We start from the raw sequence: 22,395 nt of genomic DNA on the forward strand, positions 1-22,395 counted from the left end.
TACACTCAATACAATAATATATGCTATTGCAGTATCAACATTGTACTTGCATTAATAGCAAATATTATTGTATTGAGTATTTTATGTAGCTGGCAGCCTGCAATCACATATGTTATTGGCTATATTACATTTTTTTTCTGTGTACACTCACCCGCAAAAAAAACTACCAAATTTTAACATTATTTTTTAACAACTTTCAATAGCACTAATTCAGCAAAAAATTATTGTATTGAAATGAACTAAAGCTAAAATTAAAATTTGAATATTTTTATTGATAATCAAGAAAATTAAAATTGAGTTACACAAAACTTTTTAAAAAGTCGTAGATGTTAAACGTTAATTTCGAAAAAAAAAAAAAAAAAAAAATAGATTTTTATCAAATTATTAGATTGTGTAGCGGAGTCTGCTGTATGGTACAAAAATGTACGAGTTATATAACCAACAGAGTTGGAGGGAGAAAACATCTTAGACTGCAGCAACTTTCCAGTCAGTTTACACGGCCTGGTGGGGGTAGCGTCCCCAAAAAACGTCGCTTGCTTTTCCCTCTCTTTGCGCAATACACACAGTATAATCAGTAGTTTTATAAAAATCGTGTTGGAGAAATGCTACAGCGCATGCGTGTTTATTATACTACCGATAATATGGCGTAGCACAGTGCAGAGCATGTATTATTGTGATGTGGTTAGGTTAGGTTAGGTTAGGTTATTGTGATGTGGTTAGGTTAGGTTAGGTTAGGTTATTTATAAAACATTTACATTTGTAATAAAACCGCAATAAATTAATACTTTTTATACGAACTAAATACATAAAATATATTAATAACGATATGCATGACAAATAAAATAATGTCTTCAGTACTAAATTATAAATCGTAGCTTACAAATGTTAAAAATAACTAGGTTTAGCAAAAAGAGCAGCTTTATAACTGTTGTAAAATTTAATACGATTGGTTTTTGCTCTTAGTTCCTGTCGGATCTAAATGCATAAATTAATCATATAAAAGAATTTTACAAATGAATGGTTGCAAAGCTACTTTTTCTGCTGAACGCAGTCAATATTACATTCTTCATTATTAATTTTTGTATATATTTATATATTTACATATTTACATATATTAAAAAATTTTAAGTTATATTGATTTTTAAATAGGATAAACAAATTTGGAATTATTGGTTAAGAATTTATAACGTAATTTGACATATAATATACATTTCAATTGTAAATAATTAAAATTTATATTAATTTACTTATAAATAAAATAAAAATTTAAAATTTATCCGTTTATTATAAATACCAATATAATTCATTATATAATACAATATAGATGTAATTAATATATCATTACTTTTACCAATTCAATTATTTATTTATTTTTATATGATTATATATACTGCTTTAATATTATATTTACAAATTTGCAATACTTATTTAAGAAAATTTGAATAGCGGTTACTTATATAATATGAAAATATCTTTCTATGATTGACTTTCTTTTTTCTACAATTTAAATATGAGCGCGTTGTTACTACCAACAACATGGCGACATGACACGTGATTTCGGATATCGAAGGAACCGACACGGAGTGACGCTGCTGGTTATACCAGGTTATACTGTGGCAATACATTCGTTCGTCAGCAAGTAGAGAGCAAGAATTCACTTAGCAACCGACACATCTCAGCCACATGCTTTAGCGTTACTTTGCTTTTGCTTTAGCTTGTGTTTAATTTAGTATTCTAATGCGGTGAATTGATATTTCGAACAATCAATACAACTAGCTGTGTACACTTAAACCAACTGTGCGACTTTTGTGAAGCACAAATGCTGCTTTCCATTTACATCAAAACTCAAATAATTCTCACTTGTGACGTCATAACTCAGTTAAATGCACGTTCCTTTTGCATTCTCACAAGTGAGATTCAACTGAGTTTCCTACAATCTGAGCAATTTTAAGACCGTGTGCTTTACTGAATCTGGCATACTCACTTTAGAAGTGAGGTTATATATTGAGATAATTTTGTCATTAAAATAAGTGATCACGTGCATGTTTCTTTAAATCACTGAGTAATGACGTCACAATCTGAGTATAAAATACTCACATTACTGAGTGACAGTCTCACTTTCAGATAAATGGAAAGCAGCAAAAGTCAGCTATCAAAATCAACACATTGCGAAGCGCAACGACGTCTCCATCCATCTCTCTCTAACACATGGGCCTTTGCGAAGAGCAAACGGCCATTCCAGTTAACACATGAGGCTGGGCGAAGCGCATAGGATATTTTATCTATCATTTTGGAGCTTTTGAAGTGCAAAGCTACCTACTCTGGATTATTATCTTATCACAGGTATTATCCAAAATATCTCACATTAAAGGCCTGTTCTTTTTAGCTGCACTACTGCACTGGTGCAATAAGTTAAAATGAGAAAAAATATATTTGTCTCACTTTAACTTGTTGCACCAGTGCACCAGTGCAGCTAAAAAGAACAGGCCATAAGTCGCCCGCTTGAAGTCAGCGGCGATCGAAGTTTTATATATTCAATCACATGAATATGCATCAATAGGGTTAATTACTCATTTATCTTGAATAAGAAGCTTATAAAAATTTAATTAATTATTATTTCCGTATACAGTTGCTTTAATTGTTTTAGTATCATTTTCAGTTGTTTAACTGCTATAAGTATTATTTCAAACGTTTAACTGCCATTGTTACAATTAAAATTGCCTTTATTGAGTTCATCTAATTATTGATTAGAGTCATTTCTAATGGTGATATTCTTTTTTTTATGATAACGTAAATCCTTCAATTAAATGATATGTTTATTTGTGTAACCCAATTTGTTAAATAAATATTCTTGTGCAATCCACGCAGCTTTCTTTTGTAACGCACGCTACTTTTCTCATAAATCAAGTTATCTATACAGTCCATTCCTGCCATTCTTTTCATTCGTCTGCATTGTCTCTAATATTTTTGGTCCTTCGAGCCGGATATATGGCGTCATCGGAAGCACGCCACGTGGCTTATTCATGCATGTTCATATTCATTAAAAAAGAAAGAATCAACTTACGTTCTTTATCTTATTATATTAATTAATTGAAAAAGAAAGAGAGCACATTTAATCGTCGTTTCCCCACAGGTGACAAACAATCGATAAAAGCTCATTTTTATAATCAAGGATTCGTTGAGCGAACAGAGATAAATTTCACATTATGTCGCATATAACGTCGCGAATATCGGCACAGCTAAACCGATTTTTGTGTATTCAAAATACGCTTGAGGGCGCCTTAGAAGGAGACACCGAATTAGTAACCCGGCACTTGATTAACACAAGATTGAAGATATTAGAAAACAATTGGGCAAAATTCCAATCAGAACATGATACTTTGTGCCTAGAAGATCCGGAGTTCGTAAACGAGCAGCCATACATAAAGACTAGAACCTTCGAACGATGCCAAGAATCTTACGTGCAAGCACGCGCAACGCTGCTTGCGCGCCAAGAAGAAATGGAGTCATTTAATGCAGCTTCAAAGTCTTCAAGTTTATCGTTTACGTCATATGCATCTAACAGTCAAAGGGGACTACCTCGACTAGAAACATTGGAATTCTCAGGCAGCTATAATACGTGGCGATCTTTTCACGATTTATTCCTGTCCACGGTAGGAAACAATGACACGCTCAATAATGTGGAAAAGATGCTCTATCTCAAAACGTGCTTAACTGGAGATGCCGCAAAACTCGTGATCAACATCCCCATGTCGGAAGATTCCTTCTCTATTGCCTGGCAGAAATTAGTTTCTAGGTATGAGAACAAACGGATTTTAATTTCGTTACAACTAGACAAGCTCGCCAATTTGAAGCAAATTCAGACGAAGTCGGCACGTGACTTAAATGCACTTATTTCTACCGTATCCGAAACACTTGAAGCTCTCAAGGCGCTGGGATGCCCCATCGAAACTTGGGATGTAATCTTGGTGCATCAACTCGGTCGGCTGCTGGATGCGGACACTCGGGAAGTGTGGGAGGTCAAACTGGGGTCAACAACCTCGTACCCCACGCTCAGACAGTTCGAGGAGTTTTTGATTGGTCAGTCACGAGTCTGGGAGACTGTGGAATCGTATACTGCCGGCAAATCAAATGAGAAGAATCAATTTCTTCGTTCCTCTGGCAAACCAGACAACAAATCATGCAGTTTGGTGGCCACCACTTCTCAAACGCCAGGAAATTCATCGTGCCGAGCGTGTAAGTCAGACCATTATTTGCATATATGCCCGAAGTTTCAAACAATGAACGCTCAGCGAAGGCGAAGATTCATTACAGAGCAGCGCCTATGTTTCAACTGCTTCGGCAATCATGTAGTAGCTCACTGTTCAAATACCCGACGATGCCTAAAATGCGGCCAGAAACACCACTCGATGATCCACGACAGTTTGAAATCTGGTCAGGCAGCTAACGACATCGACAGACTCCAAGAAACTAAAAACTGAAGTTTCCAAGAATCAAGAAGCGAAAGGCGACGAGTTTCATTCATTACTTCCAACTCCGAACTCTTATTCATTACTGAAGAGTTAGTTAAATCCCTGCGATTACTCCGTACCAGGGCATATATCCCACTACTCGGCATAAGCGAAACCTACTCAGGACGTACGTGAGGGCATGTGTTGTACAGTTAAGCTCAATTCATGACTCTTCCGTTACGTATAACTTACACGCATACATTTTTCCGAGCGACTTATAAGCTACCAATCTTTACAAATCCGACGAATTCCTGAGATCACCTTCAAAGATTACAACTGGCGGATCCAGACTTTGGACAACCAAAACAGATTCACATTATTCTGGAAGCAGATGCTTACAGAAATAATTAAATCAGACTTGATTTAGGGCGATCCCTCTTCACTTATAGCCTAATCGACCATTTTTGGTCTTGTCTGAACCGGTGAATACGGAAAGAACCGCCGCTATCGCCGGAAGTTATCATTGCGCTGTTGATCATCATCTCCAGGCTTTGCTAACCAAGTTTTGGGAGCAATAAGAATTATCAAAAGCAAATGTCACAACATTCAGCCTGGAAGAAACCAAATGTGAAGAGCACTTCTGTTCCACCCACTCCCGAGACATGAGCGGTCGATACATGGTTCGGTTACCTCTAAAGTCATTGGCGACAACTTTAGGGAACTCGTTCTCAAAAGTGCTTGATTACACTCCATCGACGCTTCGACAGGGAATCGTCGTACCACCAATTATATGCGGATTTCCTGCACGAGTACTTGCTGCTAAGCCACATAGTACCTGTACCGGCTTCAGAGATCGACATTCACCCTGTATTCTATTTGCTCCACTAAGGAGCGAGCAGCGCCATACAACAAAATTACGGGTTGTATTCAATGGTTCGAGCCGCTCGGACAATGGGGTATCGGTGAACGACATTCTCTATCCTGGAGCCAAACTACAAACAGACATATTTGACGTTTTGCTCTGGTTCCGACAACACTTATTTTCAACAGACATCATCAAAATGTATCGCCAAATTGTGAATACATGAAGAAGATAGAGACCTCCAACAAATCTATTGGTAAGATAAGAATCAGCAGCCACCATATTGATTAAAATCAATAACATACGGTCTTAATTGTGCGCCTTTTCTTGCTCTCTGAGTCCTTGAGCAACTAATCAAGGCTACTTACAAAGCTACCTACTCACAACAGCTGGATTATTATCTTATCACAGGTATTATCCAAAAATCTCACATTAAGTCGCCCGCTTGAAGTCAGCGGCGATCAAAGTTTTACACATTCAACCACATGAATACGCATCAATCAGGTTAATTACTCATTTATCTTGAATACGAAGCTTATAAAAAATTAATTGATCATTATTTCCAGTTGCTTTAATTGCTTTAGTATCATTTTCAGTTGTTTAACTGCTATAAGTATTATTTCAAACGTTTAATTGCCATTGTTACAATTAAAATTGCCTTTATTGAATTTATCTAATTATTGATTAGAATCATTTCTAATACTGATATTCTTTTTTTATGATAACGTAAATCCTTCAATTAAATGATATGTTTATTTGTGTAACCCAATTTGTTGAATAAATATTCTTGTGTGTAATCTACGCGGCTTTCTTTTGTATTGTACGCCATTTTTCTCATAAATCAAGTTGCAGTCCATTCTTTTGATTCGTCTACATTGTCTCTAACAGGGGGTAAGATGAAATGGGTAAGATGACGAATCGCTAATTTTTCTAAACTAATAATATATATCGACTCAATGTTGAACTCATTAAAGGCTTTAAATTTTTAGATTATCTGTTGTAGTTTGATTTCACAAAAGTGAATAATGTATTGTAATAAGAAATGTGTTTTAGGTATAACCCATGCATAACTTTTTAGAACTTGTTTATAGAGAATGACGTAATATTTAGTAAACGGAATGACGTATAGTAAATACTTTTTTCTCATGACATAGTATAGTTATAAAACGCACATACTAATGCATTCATATTTTTTATTTCTTACAGTGTAACCTTTTTATTAAATAAATAAGTCAATACTACGATTGCGGGTAAGATGACGGATGACGCTAGATAACGCATTTATACTTGTAGATTATGTTCTGCAACGAACGTAAATGCGTTAATGTTATGCAAATTAAGTTTATAATTTGTGATACTGGTTATTTCATTATTAAAAGTCATCTTATCCACATAGGAGGGCAAGATGACAAAGTTGATGCGTTCTTAAAAAATCAAAATTTCTTAAAATTTTAATTTATTTAACAGCTTTTAATTTTTATGATAGATAGAAAAGACTTTAATGAATCTAAAAAAAATCATTATTTTTACACCATCATAAAAATTAAGAAAAATCGACAAACCTTAAGGCCTTAAGGTCGTCATCTTATCTCCCTTTCCCTTACATTAATTCTTCCGACCGATATATGTTTAACATATCAACGGATTAAGTAGATCGCCTAACGGTCTGCATCCGATCTTAGTGATGAATATAATCTTTTTATTTGTAACAAATTTATATAAGGTAAATTTATTTCAAAATTAAATATTAAAAAATTCTCTAATTTTATTTGGAATTTTGTACAAAATTCCTGGAAAAAGCGGAAATTCTAAAAAAATTTGTTCATAATATTATATTTGTGTATACACATATATCTTGTTAAATAAGCTTAAAAACTCATAAATTTTATACCTGGCAGCAGATTTCACTGAGCAATGCAATTTGCAAAGTTTTTTCCTAATGTTTGAGATTCTATTTTGTAAAAAATCTCTCTAAGATGTAAAAAGTTTTAGTTTTTTTAATTATCAAAAGAAATGTTCAGCTTTAATTTCAGCTTTTCTCAATGAGTTCTTATGTCAATATAATAACTTTTGAAAAAATGTTATAAAAACTGTTGTGCTATCTGATAGAGGACAATTTTTAGTTTCTATTTATATTTTTTAAGTTTTATTGTTAGTTTTTGTATAAAAAGTACACTTTAAATTAAAATGGTATAAGTTAGTTTTAGTAATCTTCTAACTTAAAAAATTCTCGAAAAATTAATAAAATACACAATCATCGTACTATCCATATTTGATTTGAACGATTTTCATTTTTAAAAAAACGTTTGATCACATGAGATCAGATTTCCATGAAGCAAAATTAAAAATGAATGAATCTGAGGTATTATCCGAAATTCTTTTGAAATAACCCTCGTAGATTTTTCACCGGAGCTACAAAAAGATGTGATCTATCAGCAGGAAGTAGCTGAAATTCTATACCACGTTGTCACCTAAAAGCTTTGGCTCGCTTTATTTGTTCGTAAATCATTTTGTCTTTTTTTCGTCACGACGCTAATAAAGACAAAATAAAAAGGAAAGCAATGGCAAAGCCTTTAAAGATTTCTATAATAGACTATATTTTTCTTCTCTTTTTCTTTAATATGAATTATATCGTATAAAATATTTACAAGTTAACGTATATGAGAATTCCTGGAAGTCTTTCGTTTTGATGGAAAACATTTTTTTAAACTTAGTACAAAATATACAAATATTTATACAAATACCTTATGCTATTTCCATAAGATGCAATATATAGAGTGACTATATGAAAGTTAGATTAGTTTTTAGATTTTATATAGAAAAAAATAATAAATATATGAGCTATTGATTTTTATTTTTAGGTAAATGTTTTTAAGTATTAATTAGTAGATTGTTTAGTTTCCGAAAAATAAGAGAATGTTGTTTTAGGAAGCTTATGCCAGTATTGGCGACCTTCTTTTAAATACAAGTGTAATCTATCTCGTAAATATTTTTAACGATATTTTCAAGTCTTTGAACGTTAGCCGTTTTATTTCAAAGGTTCTCTTGAAAATCTCAAAAGACTGACTTCAAAGAAAGGTCATTGGATCCTCAAGCGATTAAGATAATAAATCCTGTAAATAAATTTTTGTACAATATCTTTTCTTTTTTTTCTTGCAATCAACTTCCATGAGGCCTTATCTGTTTATTGCATCTGCCATTAAGAGGAGAAAGAAGGATAGTACTCATCTTTATGTCACTGTTTTTCAATTTGTATGATAAAAATAATGTACGCTTCATACAATTACAAAGTCAGTTGGGTTTAAACAAATTTTAACAGAGGATCAATTGTCAATCACGTATTTCGACGAAATTATTCTTTCTCTGTATTATTTTTTACTTGAATTTCTATCGTGTCCATGTAATTGCGAGCAGTCATATTGCTGAGAAACGAAGGAACGGACGTGATTCTCTTCCTCGTCTTCGATCTACCTCGCATTTGTTACACCTCGCAAAACAGCTTGAAAGGATGAACACGAATGGAGGAAAAAGTGATATTGAGTTAACTCTTAACTGCGAGTTTCTTCAGCTGTTATGCGATTTACAATGTCTAAACTTAGAAATTCTATGAGAACGAACGATGATGAAGTTGCGGCTTTTACGAGACATGGAATAGAATGGCGTAAGTCATAATTGCTTTTCAACTAAAAGCAGGATACTTGAAAATAACTGATACGTAACTAACAATCAGATGCAGTATTTTACAGCTCTACAAATAGAAAATTTCAAACAATATAATATATGATCATTATATACATATGTACATATGTTAAAGTATTTTATTTCTTATTTTCTGTCTTTATTTAGCATTTTTTCTATAAACTCAAATATGACAAATAAAATTATTCGTTTCAAATTAAATTTATAAGATTGTAAAGAAAGGTATTAACAAAAAAGAATTAAAACGCGTCATATCTTTCATAAAAGACGCATACAAAATTGACACAACATAAAACTATTTTTATTCAGGGTAATATACGGAATATACTGTAAATTTAATATTTATTTAGAAATAAAGTTTATATGAAATAATAAATAGATATAGGTTTTTCTAGAAAGAAATTATTATAACAATAATATACAAATAATTGTAATTATGCATAATATAAAATACATTTATACAGGTAATTATTTAATTTTAACAGAAGAATCATTTCAAAATTTAATTTTCTTTTTAAATCATCACAGTCACTAGTTAATTTTTGTTTCTTTCTAATAATAAGTAACGAAGCATCGTCACATGATTGTAACAACGATCACGATATGAAAGTCATTGTCTAACATTGTTTAATGTTCAAAATTTTATAGAAGAAAAAAATTGCTTTTAATGAATTTTAACTTATTAGGAAAAAAAATTAATTAAAAAGTTAAAACGTTTAAAATAACTAATTCAAGTTAAATGTTAATTGAAAATAACTAAGCTAAATTATAAGTTATTAATTTTATAATTTTATTATTTGTGACTTCTATAACTTTTTTATGTAATTACTGTCCAATTCTGTTTTTATCGAATCGGGAATGCACAAATCTCTGTTTTCTTTGTCCAGGCGGTACCAAACAATACGATATAATTGAGTAAAACAAAAACTCGCAAAAAAAAAATTATTAATTGGACGCCAAATATTGCGTGTAGCAGTGTCCTTCGTTTATTTCTCAATAGAACGATTAAGACAAGGACCTTTTAGGAGCAGGCCACTCCCACGCTTCCGACGAATACTGGTTGCTGCGTGTACCGTGGCTCAGGAAAAAAAGCGAAATAGGAATGAAATAAAGAAACAAAGATTGGATATTCCTCATATATCTGTGATTGCTCCCGTTGTCGGTTCAACTTTTTGCCAAAGTTGTTCCTGAATTCTTTCAGGGCGCCGAGCGATTCGCTGAAACGCTTCACGCACGGATGTTCGATTACCTTCTTCCGCTGGACCACCGGTACTCGTTTTCGGTTCCCGTAAAACTTCTCGCGTGCAGCGACACGGATCAAAGCGTGAAACCAGGATTATGAACGGAATTAAGCTCGAATTGCCGCCGATCGGCCATCTCGATTGCGTCGTGAGGACAGGTGCGCAATTTCTTGGGACCGGTCACAGGTGAACGCGCGTGATAATGCACCGTAAGTCGAGGAATCGACGTTAATCGAGTAATTTTCATTAAGGAAATAATAGTGATGAACGCGAATACATGCGCGTTAATGTGCGAAAATCTTATTGCGTTCTCAAATCGCAAGCAAATCTTAAATGGTAAAACTTTATAATTCCGCTAACAGATGTCTTTTGTGCGTAAAACTTTATTTCACCAATTCTACTTGATGAAGTTCAATTAGATTACGTTTTAATATTTAACACATTAATGTGAGAAAATATTAAAATAAAAATTATTCTATATCGAATTAAATTTATACATATATTTAGATCTACATAGATATGAGTATTAAATTGTACTATTTATAAAGCATTAAATTAACAAAAGTTATTTTGAAGTAATTATTTTATAATTAATAATGGCTTTCTAAAAATGTTTTTTTAATTGATGCAATGGTTTCATGCAATAAAATCAAATTTCTTATATAAAAATTATTAATTTTTTGTAAAATGTTTTTTAACTTTAATTGAAACTAAAAACTTTACGGGAAAAAGAAAAAATGTTACAATGTGCTTGATTTGGATAAATTTCTTTAAAAGTTTTGAAAACGTTTCTTATATTTAACTTTTTGTGAATCTTAAGTGCACTAAAACTAAATTTTTATTTATTTCATAAAAAAATTTACAGATTTCTTTCTCGTTTGTCAATCATCAGTTAAAAATAAATGAAATTTCATCTATTGTTCATGTAATTTCAATCTTATTATTAGTGCGTCTTCGCTAATTACACTGTGCCATCGCAATTTACCGAACCTTCTTCGCAATATAAACAATTATGCAAACAGTCCAATCATCCCTAAGAGCTTTTTAATTGACACGCGCGTGAGAAACTCACGCGGCGCATGTGCATTTTGCACGCGACGTGCGTGCCGTGCGTTTTGCGCGGCGCGAGGCCCATTGTTCCCGCGTCGTTACGCAAACTTCATCGCTTCCTCTTTGCAAGATCAATTAACGTTAATTATCAAGGTTTACTAATTCGCCAGGCAGTACGCCGAACTTGATTCCACGTACACGGAGGTTGCTTTATAATTCGTCCGGCCGATAAACCGGAAGTCCGCGAATTCCTCGAGTACGATAATACGCATGCCTTACGCGTAAATAATGCGCAATTAATTTGTTTCGACCGAACGCGCATTGTTGCGGTATTGCCCTATCGTGTATTTCATGTGTGTTTTTCCTTATTAAGAAAAAGACCGAGCGAGAAATTAATTACATAATTTACATTTTACAGATTTTATTAATATTTTGTAACAAAAATAAAGTTGTAAAAGATTCTTCGGTGCAAGAGAAATTCTAAAGGATACAAAGGAATTACATATCTCTCTTTGTCCTAATCTCTTCCTGTATGTATTTGGGAATCTGATTGAACCTACCAGATTTTCAATTAATTCAACAAGACTCATTTTTCAGTGTATGTTCAAAATGTACTAATTGGGATACATTTTCAAACAATTTATTTTTTAAATTAATTGAATTACGATTTTAATTATATGAACAATTTTTTTATATGTTGATTAATTGAAATTGCAAACTTTCTACTTAATTATACTAAAGTTTTTTGTTTAATTATACATATATTGTGTTCAAAAATGAAAAGTCCAAACTAGGTCACTTTACCCTAAAAAGTAAAATAAAATAATAAAATAAATATAGAAAGAGATTATGACAATAAGGGATATGTAATTCCTTTGTATCGTCTTTAGAATTTCTCCTGCACCGAAGAATCTTTTACAACTTTATCACCAGATGAAGATTTTATTAATAAATAAATAGTAATATAGTAATAAAATTTTATTTAATCATTAAACCAGGTAATAATAAAATAAAAACAATTTAAGAAGTGTGTATAAGTAAATATTTGTAAGGTTTCTTTACAAATTAAAATATTCATAAAAATAAAATTCAAAATAAGTTGTGAGTTTTGTCAAACAAGACTGTACTTGATAACTTACATTATAAAAATGCATGTAAAAAAATTACATAAATAATATGTGTGAAAATTACACAATTTATAATGAGAATGTATAAAATTGTTTTTACAGAAATTAGTGCTTTCACCTGTTATTGTGTAAATATATCTTCAGATATGTAAATAAAAAATAATAATATAGTTTTTATGTAAATATACAGATGTTTGAAATATTATATAATATAATAGTAACTCAAGATAAATTATATATTACTCATTGGCGAATTATTGTATAAATATTTCTTTAATATATTAACTTCAATTGTAAATTTATTTTTGCAAATTATTTAATTACTATAAAGAAGAATAATTTTATTTGTAAGTTGTAATTTTACTATTGAAATATGTGTGTAAATATGTATTTTTAATAATAAATTTCCAAATTACCTACCTACTATGATAATTGTAATTTGACATAAATTGTAATTTTTAAACTGTATTTTATAATTTGTTTTTGTAATTTATTATGATTATTTTAATTAGTCAAAAATCTTATAAAATTATGTGCTCGCCTAATACCAAATTTCAATATCTTAAAAATTGATTCAATTCTTATTTTGTTCAAAATTATATCATGTTCAAATTTCTCGTTGTAATATTAGATGAAACACAATCACGCTTGTTAGACGCTCACCTTATTTTGTAATTATTAATATTATAGTACGTTTTGCAAGCAAACGAAACATACTATGATATTAGTAAGTATGTGATCAAAGTTCATTCGGCAAGTACAAAAAGTTGCGTTAATTCGCATTAGCAATGAGGTGACTTGCTTAAGCGTGGGAAAAAGTAAGATTATCTAGTTAGATTGTCCTGCATTTCATGCATAAGGTCGTATTTATTATCACGGCTCATATTTAACTCGGTATACGTCATAGGTCGTGGTCTCTGCTTCGCTCTGCTAAACTATCGAGAGAAATCCGGCTTCTACTTACGGTACAAGATTGTTGAAGTGAAGTTCAGCGTGCTGCAAGAGGCCAAGGCGGGCGCCTTGTAAATGTAACACCTGTTGAGAGGTTCCGAGAACACTTCAATGACGTTCCGCGATCTCCGCAGCAGCCGGAAACATCGTATGCAATCTTTGTTGTCGTACCTGCAGGAAAAAAAATGCCATAAACTGCATTAACCAAATCATAATTTCATAATTTACGTATTTTACGTGATGTACTATTATAAAACACGATTCTCACGTTCCATCTTTTTGACGCAGAGAAAAGAATTAAGGCTTTTTATTTCATCGTTTTATCCTCGTAATTTTTTTTAAAGATGTGAGCACCTTATATCTAAGTTTAAAATAAGATTTGTAATATCACGCTGTAATAAAAGATCTCCATTTTTCTGGCTGTTATTTCGATCAACATGTTGGTTGAAATCCTCAAATTATGTTGTGAGAATTTTAAGAAGGAATTTTGAGTGTCTCGCCTTGATCTTTGATTGGAATTGTATTGTAATTTCGGACTGATCTGAAGCTTCATCTCTTTGCTAGATTGGTTATTTTATATTTATATTAAAAACTGGAAATGACTTCTTTTTCATGAAAAACGATGCGATGCGAAAAATAGCATCTTGAGACACGCAAGTAGCAAATTAGAAAAAGATATCTGGCCTTATTACCGTTTTAATATTCGCGCTTCCTCTCTTTGATATTTACGAATTTCTCACGAAGTAAAGATACACTGTGACATAAGATAGCATTAATGGTAGTATAATGACGCGATAGCGTCTCGATTAGAGTACTATTAGTACTCTCGTGACAAGTTTCTCGTGAATTAACACTTGGCTTACTCCAGCGCAGGAAGTGGACAATAACAAGTACAAAAAAAGAAAAGAAAAGAACATGGACAAGGATTCTTCTTATTCCGTGTGATGTCAACAGCTTAAAGATGCGACACGCAATATCTCCAGACCAAATTAAAAACGCAAGAGATTTTGCTGTAGGAAATGTTGAAAATTAAGTTAATAATTAATTAAATTTAGATATAAAAAAATAACGATCTGTTAAACATTTTGTCAATTAATTTTAAACTCTTCGAGGTAATGGTATAGGTTGTTGTACCATTGAAATATCACACATATCGCCGAAGTTCTTGAAATATTGACTGAAAATATTGACTTTCAAAACGATGTCTAAAAGTAGATAAAAGAGAGCAAATAAAGCAAAGAAAAGAGAATGAGCGAGATAAAAGTTCATGACTGCGGCTCGTGTCTGAGAAAATCCGTTTTGTTGAAACGAGCAACTTTTGTGTAAGATTATATGGGAATCAGTACGCAGGGAGAGGGGAAGGGCACGTTTTACCATTGCGTCGCGCTATCACGACCGCTATCTACTCGCTTTTCACACACGATTACGAAAATGACAGTGGTTACGGAGGAATCAACAGTATCTAGTGTGCACCGTGTATTCGAGCAACGAAATCGCCATCACGGTGTTATTTAAATAATTGTGAGCTAATATAACTAATACATAAGCGCGAGTCCAAAAACGAATATTTGCATTATAAAGGATTAGGTACGCGCTGAAGAATGTTGTTCAGAACTCAATGTTGTATATAACAATTTACAATTCTATTTTATATAATTTATTTTACAATAGGTATTAGAACAAAGTTTTGTAATTTTTAATTAATATTTTGAGGACCTATTATAAAAGGCTATATAAAAGGCTTTAATTAAAATATATACATTGTAAACCCATGAAAAAATTAATGAAAAATCTCTGGACTTGTTTTTGCAAATTTTTTTATTTACTACTCATTTATACTTCCCCCTTTTCTTGCCATTTGATTCTTATCGGATCAAAATTATTTACGACGTAATTTTACTAACAAAAAGTGATTTAATGCCATAAACAGAGTTTAAAAAAAAAATTGCTTTATTTTTGTAGGAAATTCAAATTATTTTCGACAATCCGCAACCTTACTGAATACTTCCGTGATAAATAAAAGAATATATCATAATTCTATATTTTATATATAAAAAATTAAAAAAATTGTTTACGAACACAAGGCAGGAGCTTGTGCATGACAGTGTATGTAAATTAATCTAATGATTGTAATTTAAATATGTAATAAGGATCTGACATCCCCATACATCAAATTATCTTGAGACACATAAATCTGCATCTGTCAATGAATTTTCTTCCGCTCCTTACATTTCTTTCCTTGTGCCTTTACACGAGCGCGAAAGATCTTACGCATTAACATAATAACGTTATAAGTATCTCGATCAATTTTCCGATTCAGTGAGCACAAACTAGCAGCGCAATGCTACGAGCTACGGTCGGCGTGCTTCTCGACCATCCGCCGCGTGCAAGTGCACGCGAGTGAGTTTACAACGTAGCCGCATACCTGCGCGTATAATTGTACCTCCGAGGCAATAGCTGTCGCGCCGATATTATGCAACCTGTGGGAACGGGCGTGTGGGCCCGTTTATCGTCGGTCGCGTGGTCGCCGGACTTCGCCATATAAAGGATCTCGCGCAAAGCAACTCCGGGAGAGATTTCCAGATATTATTCGCCAACTGGAATACGTGATAAGTTTTGCTCATACGCAAGGCTACTCTACGTGAGCATTCTCCTGCTTTGAATTCGGAGTATGCGTCCGTTCTAACGGTGCCGTTCGTGAATCTCTCATTCCCAGTGTGAACAATTGTTTGCACAGTTGTAAAGGTGTTTAGAAATCGTTAAGAAGATTCTAAGGCCGTCTGTTTTATCGGCATTTTAACTATATCTTAACTATATTTTAATGCTTCGTAGAATGCAAATTTTTTTTTTCACAGAAGTACATACAAAACTACCACAAAAACGTAGAAGTGAGTTCATATAAAAAACGAAAAAATTTTTTATTTTAACTACTTCACTTTTCACTTTTTTTGAAATAAGCACTATTATACTTTAACAGTAATAGTATAATTTTTCGTCGGCTCTTAATATTAAATTAATATAAAACGTTGATAGGAAAATGCTGAAAGAGCCAGAGCAGGTTGTTGTTTACTAGTCGTATATTTGTTTCCGTGAATATATTATCCTTTAATACATACAGTTTCGGCACATTTGTTTTCGCCATCCTCAGTGTATAATTTTCTAGTACATTCAATAAATTAGTCAAAACCTGATCTCTTTAGACTTGCTAGCTAGTCCTATGCTGTTATTTTCTTCTCATTTTGTAGTATTACTGTTTTTTTTATATATTGTATACAGCGAAAGTTCGCGTCATGGGAGTCTGTGATCCCCTTCTCAATCGATCTGAGTCATTATTAATACTTAGGTCATTATTGAAGTTACCACAGCTTCTTTCCCTGCGATGTTTCTTATATTGCGGTTAGATATCGACTATTATACTATTTTTTCTTGTTAGTATTAATCTTGAACTATTTAAAGCTAAAACAATTTCTTTTGTTATGCATGTATAAAAAGACTTAATAAAGTTATTGCAACAATGTATTTTGTTGCTTTGGCCTTAAATTCAGACATACACGAATAAGATGAAAAACATTTCGGGTCATGCAATTGTACAACTTTCTAAATATTAAAAGAGCATACCGTTTTTTCAGATTTTTTAGATTGTAAAAATCTTTTGTAAAACATGTAACGTCCTCAACAATCCACTTCGTAATAAAAAATAAGATAGTCTATGGAGAATTAAAACTCAATCCCTATAAGTTTGCGAAGAAATTTACTTTCTTTTCATACGATTTTTGTTTCACGCAACCGCAATATCGTTTATCTTCACTTTGCCCTTCGATGGTAGTTTCTTCTTATAATGGTGTTCGTTTTATCTTACGTCTCGAATCGATTATGCGACTTCTTATATATAACAGAGAGAAAGATAATAAATAAGCCTTATCCTTAGATTTTATTATAAAATGTCTTCCTGAACATTATTAATTAATGGCGTCACCGCTAATTTTTGGGATCGCGATCAAAGCAACTAAATTTGCATAAAACAATCATCTTCAAATTACACGCAAATCCGAACATCAAGCTATGCCGAATTTAATACACAAGTTTAATACACAAAAGCGAAGGATGCGATAACATAGGTCGGTAATTTTATTGTTTATTACTTGTTTCGGAAGTGTTTATATTTTCTAATCGTTTATAGCGCGCTACTTTATTCTGCCCCGTCTATCAAATTACGTACAATTGGAATTGCATTCGCTCTCCACGGGATTGTCATCATCATCATCCGACCGCGATATCCCACCGACCCGAAATGTAAATCGAATTGCATTCGAATTGAATTTGCATAAAGGCGCACGCACTGTGCAAGGCTGGTCTCACACGAGCGACGACGAATCGTGCGGACAAAAAAAAAAGAAACGTAATTTTGCATAAAAAAATTGCTACTTAGCAATTATAAAAACTGCGTCAAAGATGATATTAACATTAAATATACACTTTATGGCTATTTGTGTTTTGTATTTCGTTTTTTTTTTTAATTGCATGAACAGGATAAATAATGGTCTCTATTCTCTAAAAAACGATAGACCATTGACGACAGGTTCAATGTGTTGACAAGCTCGGTTCTTTATCAAGAATGTTTTAAAATTTATCCTAGGACACGAATAATCCAAGGCATCTCTCGGGTATAAAGTATTTTCTTGTATGTTTTCGAAATACTATTCTATTTTAAATTAAAATTTGAGTGATAATATTGAGCTAAAATGCAAGGAAAATACATTACTATCACATTTACGTTAAATATTATAAATAAATTTCTTGTGTGTAATATTATGTAAAAAGGCTTTTTATAATTAGTTTAAATCTTTTAATTAGTTCAAACTAGAAAGTGTCTTCTATCAGATGATATAACAGTTTTTATAATGCTCTTTTATATTTTTCGTAATAATTAAAATGTTTTTGCAACATGTGACAGAAAATTCACGTCAGAGAAATTGGATCCTTAAACAGGCACGGTAAGCCATTTTTCCTTTATCTTCCTTTAACACAAATTGTTTGTTAAAAATATTTACAAGTTAGTGTACATGAAGATTCCTAGAAATCTGTTATTTTAATGTAAAACATTTCCTTTTCGAATATATAAATACGTTATGTTGCGTATACCGTAAGACGTAACATGTGCAACTATGTTAAATTAGATTAAATGTGTTAACAAATTTTATATATAAAAAAAAAGCCATGAATGTATGAACTATGTGTTTTCATTTCTTTAATTATCTAAGTAGATCATGCTTTTATCAGTATTAATACAGAACAATGTTTAGTTTCCGAGAAATGAGGGAGTGTCACTTTAAAAATGTGATTCTATGTCAATATTGGCGACCTTTCTCTGTCTTTTTTTAATTAACAACTTTACAAATATTTTTTTAATAGAAATGTTACAGTATTGGGAAGAATAATATGTAAGAGTCACTTAATAATTGTTTATACTTGTAAAATAGATGGAAATTAATAATGAATATGAACTCAGTATACCATAAGGAAAAAAAGGTGCATTAAAAATGAATTCCTCGTGGATAATCGCGCCATTTTTTGCGAGTGAATTTCGTTCTAGTTTTATTAATGGCTGATTCAATTGTAAACGGCGATGGAATCCGGGGAACTCCGCGCCGTGCAATTAGAGTGACAAATGAGCCGCCGCGCGGTGCCAGCGTGAGGAACGCGTCCGACTCGCATCGTTCTTCCGACACGGACATCTCGGAGGAGTGTTCGCTCGTCGTGCCGTGATGATGGTCGGAGAATACGAGAGTTGGGATACATGGAAACTGGAAGAGAGGCTACACCACCACCTTCGGCTAGTCACTCCTCCGTTTTCACGGAGATTAATGGTGGAAGATGGTATGCAATGAGAGAGAGAGAGAGAAAGAGAAACGGACTCTCCGTTCTATCCGATCGCCAAAGGTAGGGTTCGTTCAGCTCACACGAGCTTGTGACGATATATTCTCTTCCGATGCCGATGCCGTTTCTCAGCTTATGCACGGTGACTGTTATGCCATGAAATACAATGCATAAGTGTACATTATACCGGACGGTTCATGAGCGAACGTCCGCGAGCAAACGTCGTCCTTTTAACCGGCAGAATTAAACATTATCTGTAAGATAATAATCAATAACTTTTTCGAAAAAAAGCTTTCTTTCTCTCTTGTAAAAACAATACATTTTCATAATCTGGAACTAAATACAGGTAACAATAAATTCTAAATCTCGTCTTTTTGCCTCTTACACGAGAAAAAAATAGTTGCAGTTATCATAATTTAATTATAATTTACTATGCCAATTATATTCTTATAGTTGTTTTAGCCATGAAAATTATTGCTATTATTATTACTACGTAAATTATATACAAATGGTAAAAAAATATTATATTCATTATATGGTAATTGTGATTGGGCATTTATAAAATATTGTATTTAATTTATTTCTATCATATCTTAATATTTGAAATTATTACGGTTTATAATAAAATTTACCTATACGCAATTATGTTATATTGCATTATGTTTCAGTTCCCTATTGTTAATATTAACGAAACCATTATGAGTTGAATCAATTTCTCAATGCAGTAACATAATCATGTATTACGATTTATGTAAAATGATTACTGTAAAGGATGTAAAAGGATTTTTTCACGACAGATAAGTGTAGATGGATAGAATAAAGAATTGAATATAACATAATTACTTGTAGTTTAATACCGTGTGCATCTTGTTTAAGCATTTTTAGCGCAGGATTTGTGCCGTAATACAGATGCTCTGTGATTGGGAGGCAATATTTACGCCTGTACAGAGCACACAAAGTGCACGTATCTGCACTCTACTGGTATCTAGTTGTATATATGTGTACAAAGTTTATTAGGGAATAAAAATAATAAATACATATATATGGCAAATAATATTAATGCAATATTAAAGAGACTTATATATATTTATCATTTTTATTTCCTAATAAATTTTATTTCCTTTACACACATCTTTTACAAATTATTATAACATGTTACTTTATGTCTTATTTATAAAACTCGTTCTACAATCGAATTGAACTTTTTCTGCGCGGCGAAAGATTTGGTTGATTGTTGCAGCAAGAGTTATCGCGTTCAGTGTGCAGAAGCCATAAGAATGGAATTTTGCCAATCGTTTATGACTGACTACAGACTTGCGATTGCCTTATGAGTAATTTATGATACGGTTTCAACTCATTTCTAACTTCTGATCAATAATGATTAACAACTTATCAGAACAACCATAAGCATTATTTGTAAATTATCTACGCGCCACCCATGAAATATATAGCAAAAGTGCAAGGTTTTTTTTCAAGTTTTTTTTCCAAAATAAGAAAATTTATATTTCATGTTTTTAATTATTCTATAGTAGTAGATAATATGAAATTGTTATTAGTATAATTCATTTTGCTCTTAAACATATGATAAATAGTTCTTAATAAATTTTTTGTTAGGTGTAACGTATATGCCAGAGTTACTTATGAATATGTTAACTAGATTTGCGGCGTACCATTATTTTAATAAACGCGCAAACCGATTAAGCGGACTAACCCGCCGTAATATTTCATTGCGCCATTTCACTCGCCTGCAATTTTCGCGAGGTTGTCGCCATGGATGCGAGATCTCGCTCTGCGAAATCATTACGGGGCTACCACGCGTTTGGAGAGATAATTTACGCGAATTCTACATACAGTTTTTACGGGCGTTGCTTGTCTCGCTCCAGCAAATTATTGCGCACCGCGATTATTGCTAATAGGCTGCGAGCTGGTTGGCTATCTTCACCGGATGCGTATAAACGTTACTGTCGTTTAAATATATGCGTAACGACGCCGCTCCGACAAAAAAGTCACGAGGGAAGAGAGGGGAGGGTCGATTAAGCGAGAAGAAGGTGGAAAGACGCACAGGTAATTAAGCAGCGATCAAATCTCGAGCAATTAACAAGTTTCATCGTGATATTTCCGCTGATTGACAATCATTTACATGCCATTCCAAGTGAATTTATAGCACTCTTTATTTGTGCCTTATATATAAAACAAATCTTTCGAAGAAGATTATGCGATGCGTTATTCGTAAATTACTTAACTACTTAGCGATAAATAGAAGATCGGATTTATGATAATTATTGTAACGCGTCACATTATGTCAAAATGTAAGACAGTTAGGTTGAAAAACAAACGACTTATTACTCGTTTTTGTGATGTATTCCGTTAGTTAATTGCACGTTAAATTGAATCGAAATAAAAAATTTTCAAATTGTAAATTGCAAGACACTCCGAGACACTCGGAGATATGATTTCTCAGAATATTCACGGCGCGATAGCTTGTTAACGATTCAACGTGAATCGCGAAGTATATGATCGCGTCTATAGAAGATGAAGAACAAGAAGAAGAAGAAGAAGAAGGGGTGGGCTCTCACACGTGTATGCCAATTTATGCATACTTGACCGGACAACACCCACATTGCTTCGTGAGCGTCCAGATGCCTCGAAGAGTCATCGATTGGCGCGACGAGAATCTCGAGCTTTGGATTTCTAGGAGACGCAACACTGAAATCGTACGGAGTCGAATTTTGTAAATAGTAAAACAATTTTCAACTATGTATCTATGTTTTCCATTTTGATTCTCCAAAATGCTATTGGTAATTGAAAAGTTCAAATTAAATATGCTGTTATTTTGAGTTGAGACTAAACAAGATATAAAATGAATAAATATACTATACAGATATAACAGGTCTATACATGTAAAATTTTTTCATGTGTCCCTGATTATGCATTTTTTAAGAGTTACTAGACAGTTGTAACTTCTTTCTAATAATCTAACTGAGAAGTTACTATTTGAGATCAAAGTGTAATGCTTTGTCGGTAATTATGCATAAAGAATACGCAAAATTGAAATCTTTATTTGCTGAAACAGGACTAGACAGATGTCTACGAAAGTGACACATGTTTTTATCAGAAAAATTACTTTAGCCACTGAA

The 22,395-nt window shown here is 32.6% G+C and overlaps 2 protein-coding genes across 5 annotated transcripts in view; one reads left to right on the top strand and one right to left on the bottom strand.

Moving 5' to 3' along the window:
* LOC105831431 overlaps nucleotides 1-22,395 on the bottom strand; it is an 88,723-nt gene that overhangs the window by 9,677 nt on the left and 56,651 nt on the right. For both annotated transcript variants that reach the window (XM_012671557.3, XM_012671555.3), the window contains exon 3: nucleotides 13,395-13,552. In XM_012671557.3, the coding sequence (XP_012527011.1) occupies nucleotides 13,395-13,552 (158 nt within the window). The remainder of the gene's footprint in view (nucleotides 1-13,394; nucleotides 13,553-22,395) is intronic.
* LOC105832314 lies at nucleotides 1,450-6,304 on the top strand. Of its 3 annotated transcripts, none has more exons than XM_036285283.1 (2): nucleotides 1,450-2,343; nucleotides 3,134-6,304. In XM_036285283.1, the coding sequence occupies exon 2, from the start codon at nucleotides 3,207-3,209 to the stop codon at nucleotides 4,479-4,481; it is 1,275 nt and encodes a 424-aa protein (XP_036141176.1). In that variant the 5' UTR covers nucleotides 1,450-2,343; nucleotides 3,134-3,206; the 3' UTR covers nucleotides 4,482-6,304. The 3 variants fall into 3 exon arrangements, with proteins under 3 accessions (XP_036141176.1, XP_036141177.1, XP_036141178.1); XM_036285284.1 differs by having other exon boundaries at nucleotides 1,450-1,797; nucleotides 2,125-6,304; XM_036285285.1 differs by having other exon boundaries at nucleotides 1,450-1,742; nucleotides 2,125-6,304.

Source organism: Monomorium pharaonis, chromosome 4 (assembly GCF_013373865.1).
Source record: "Monomorium pharaonis isolate MP-MQ-018 chromosome 4, ASM1337386v2, whole genome shotgun sequence".
Taxonomy (NCBI): Eukaryota; Metazoa; Arthropoda; class Insecta; order Hymenoptera; family Formicidae; genus Monomorium; species Monomorium pharaonis.

Coding starts and splice junctions, on each gene's coding strand:
- LOC105832314 (XM_036285283.1), top strand. CDS start 3,207: ATGTCGCATATAACGTCGCGAATATCGGCACAGCTAAACCGATTTTTG.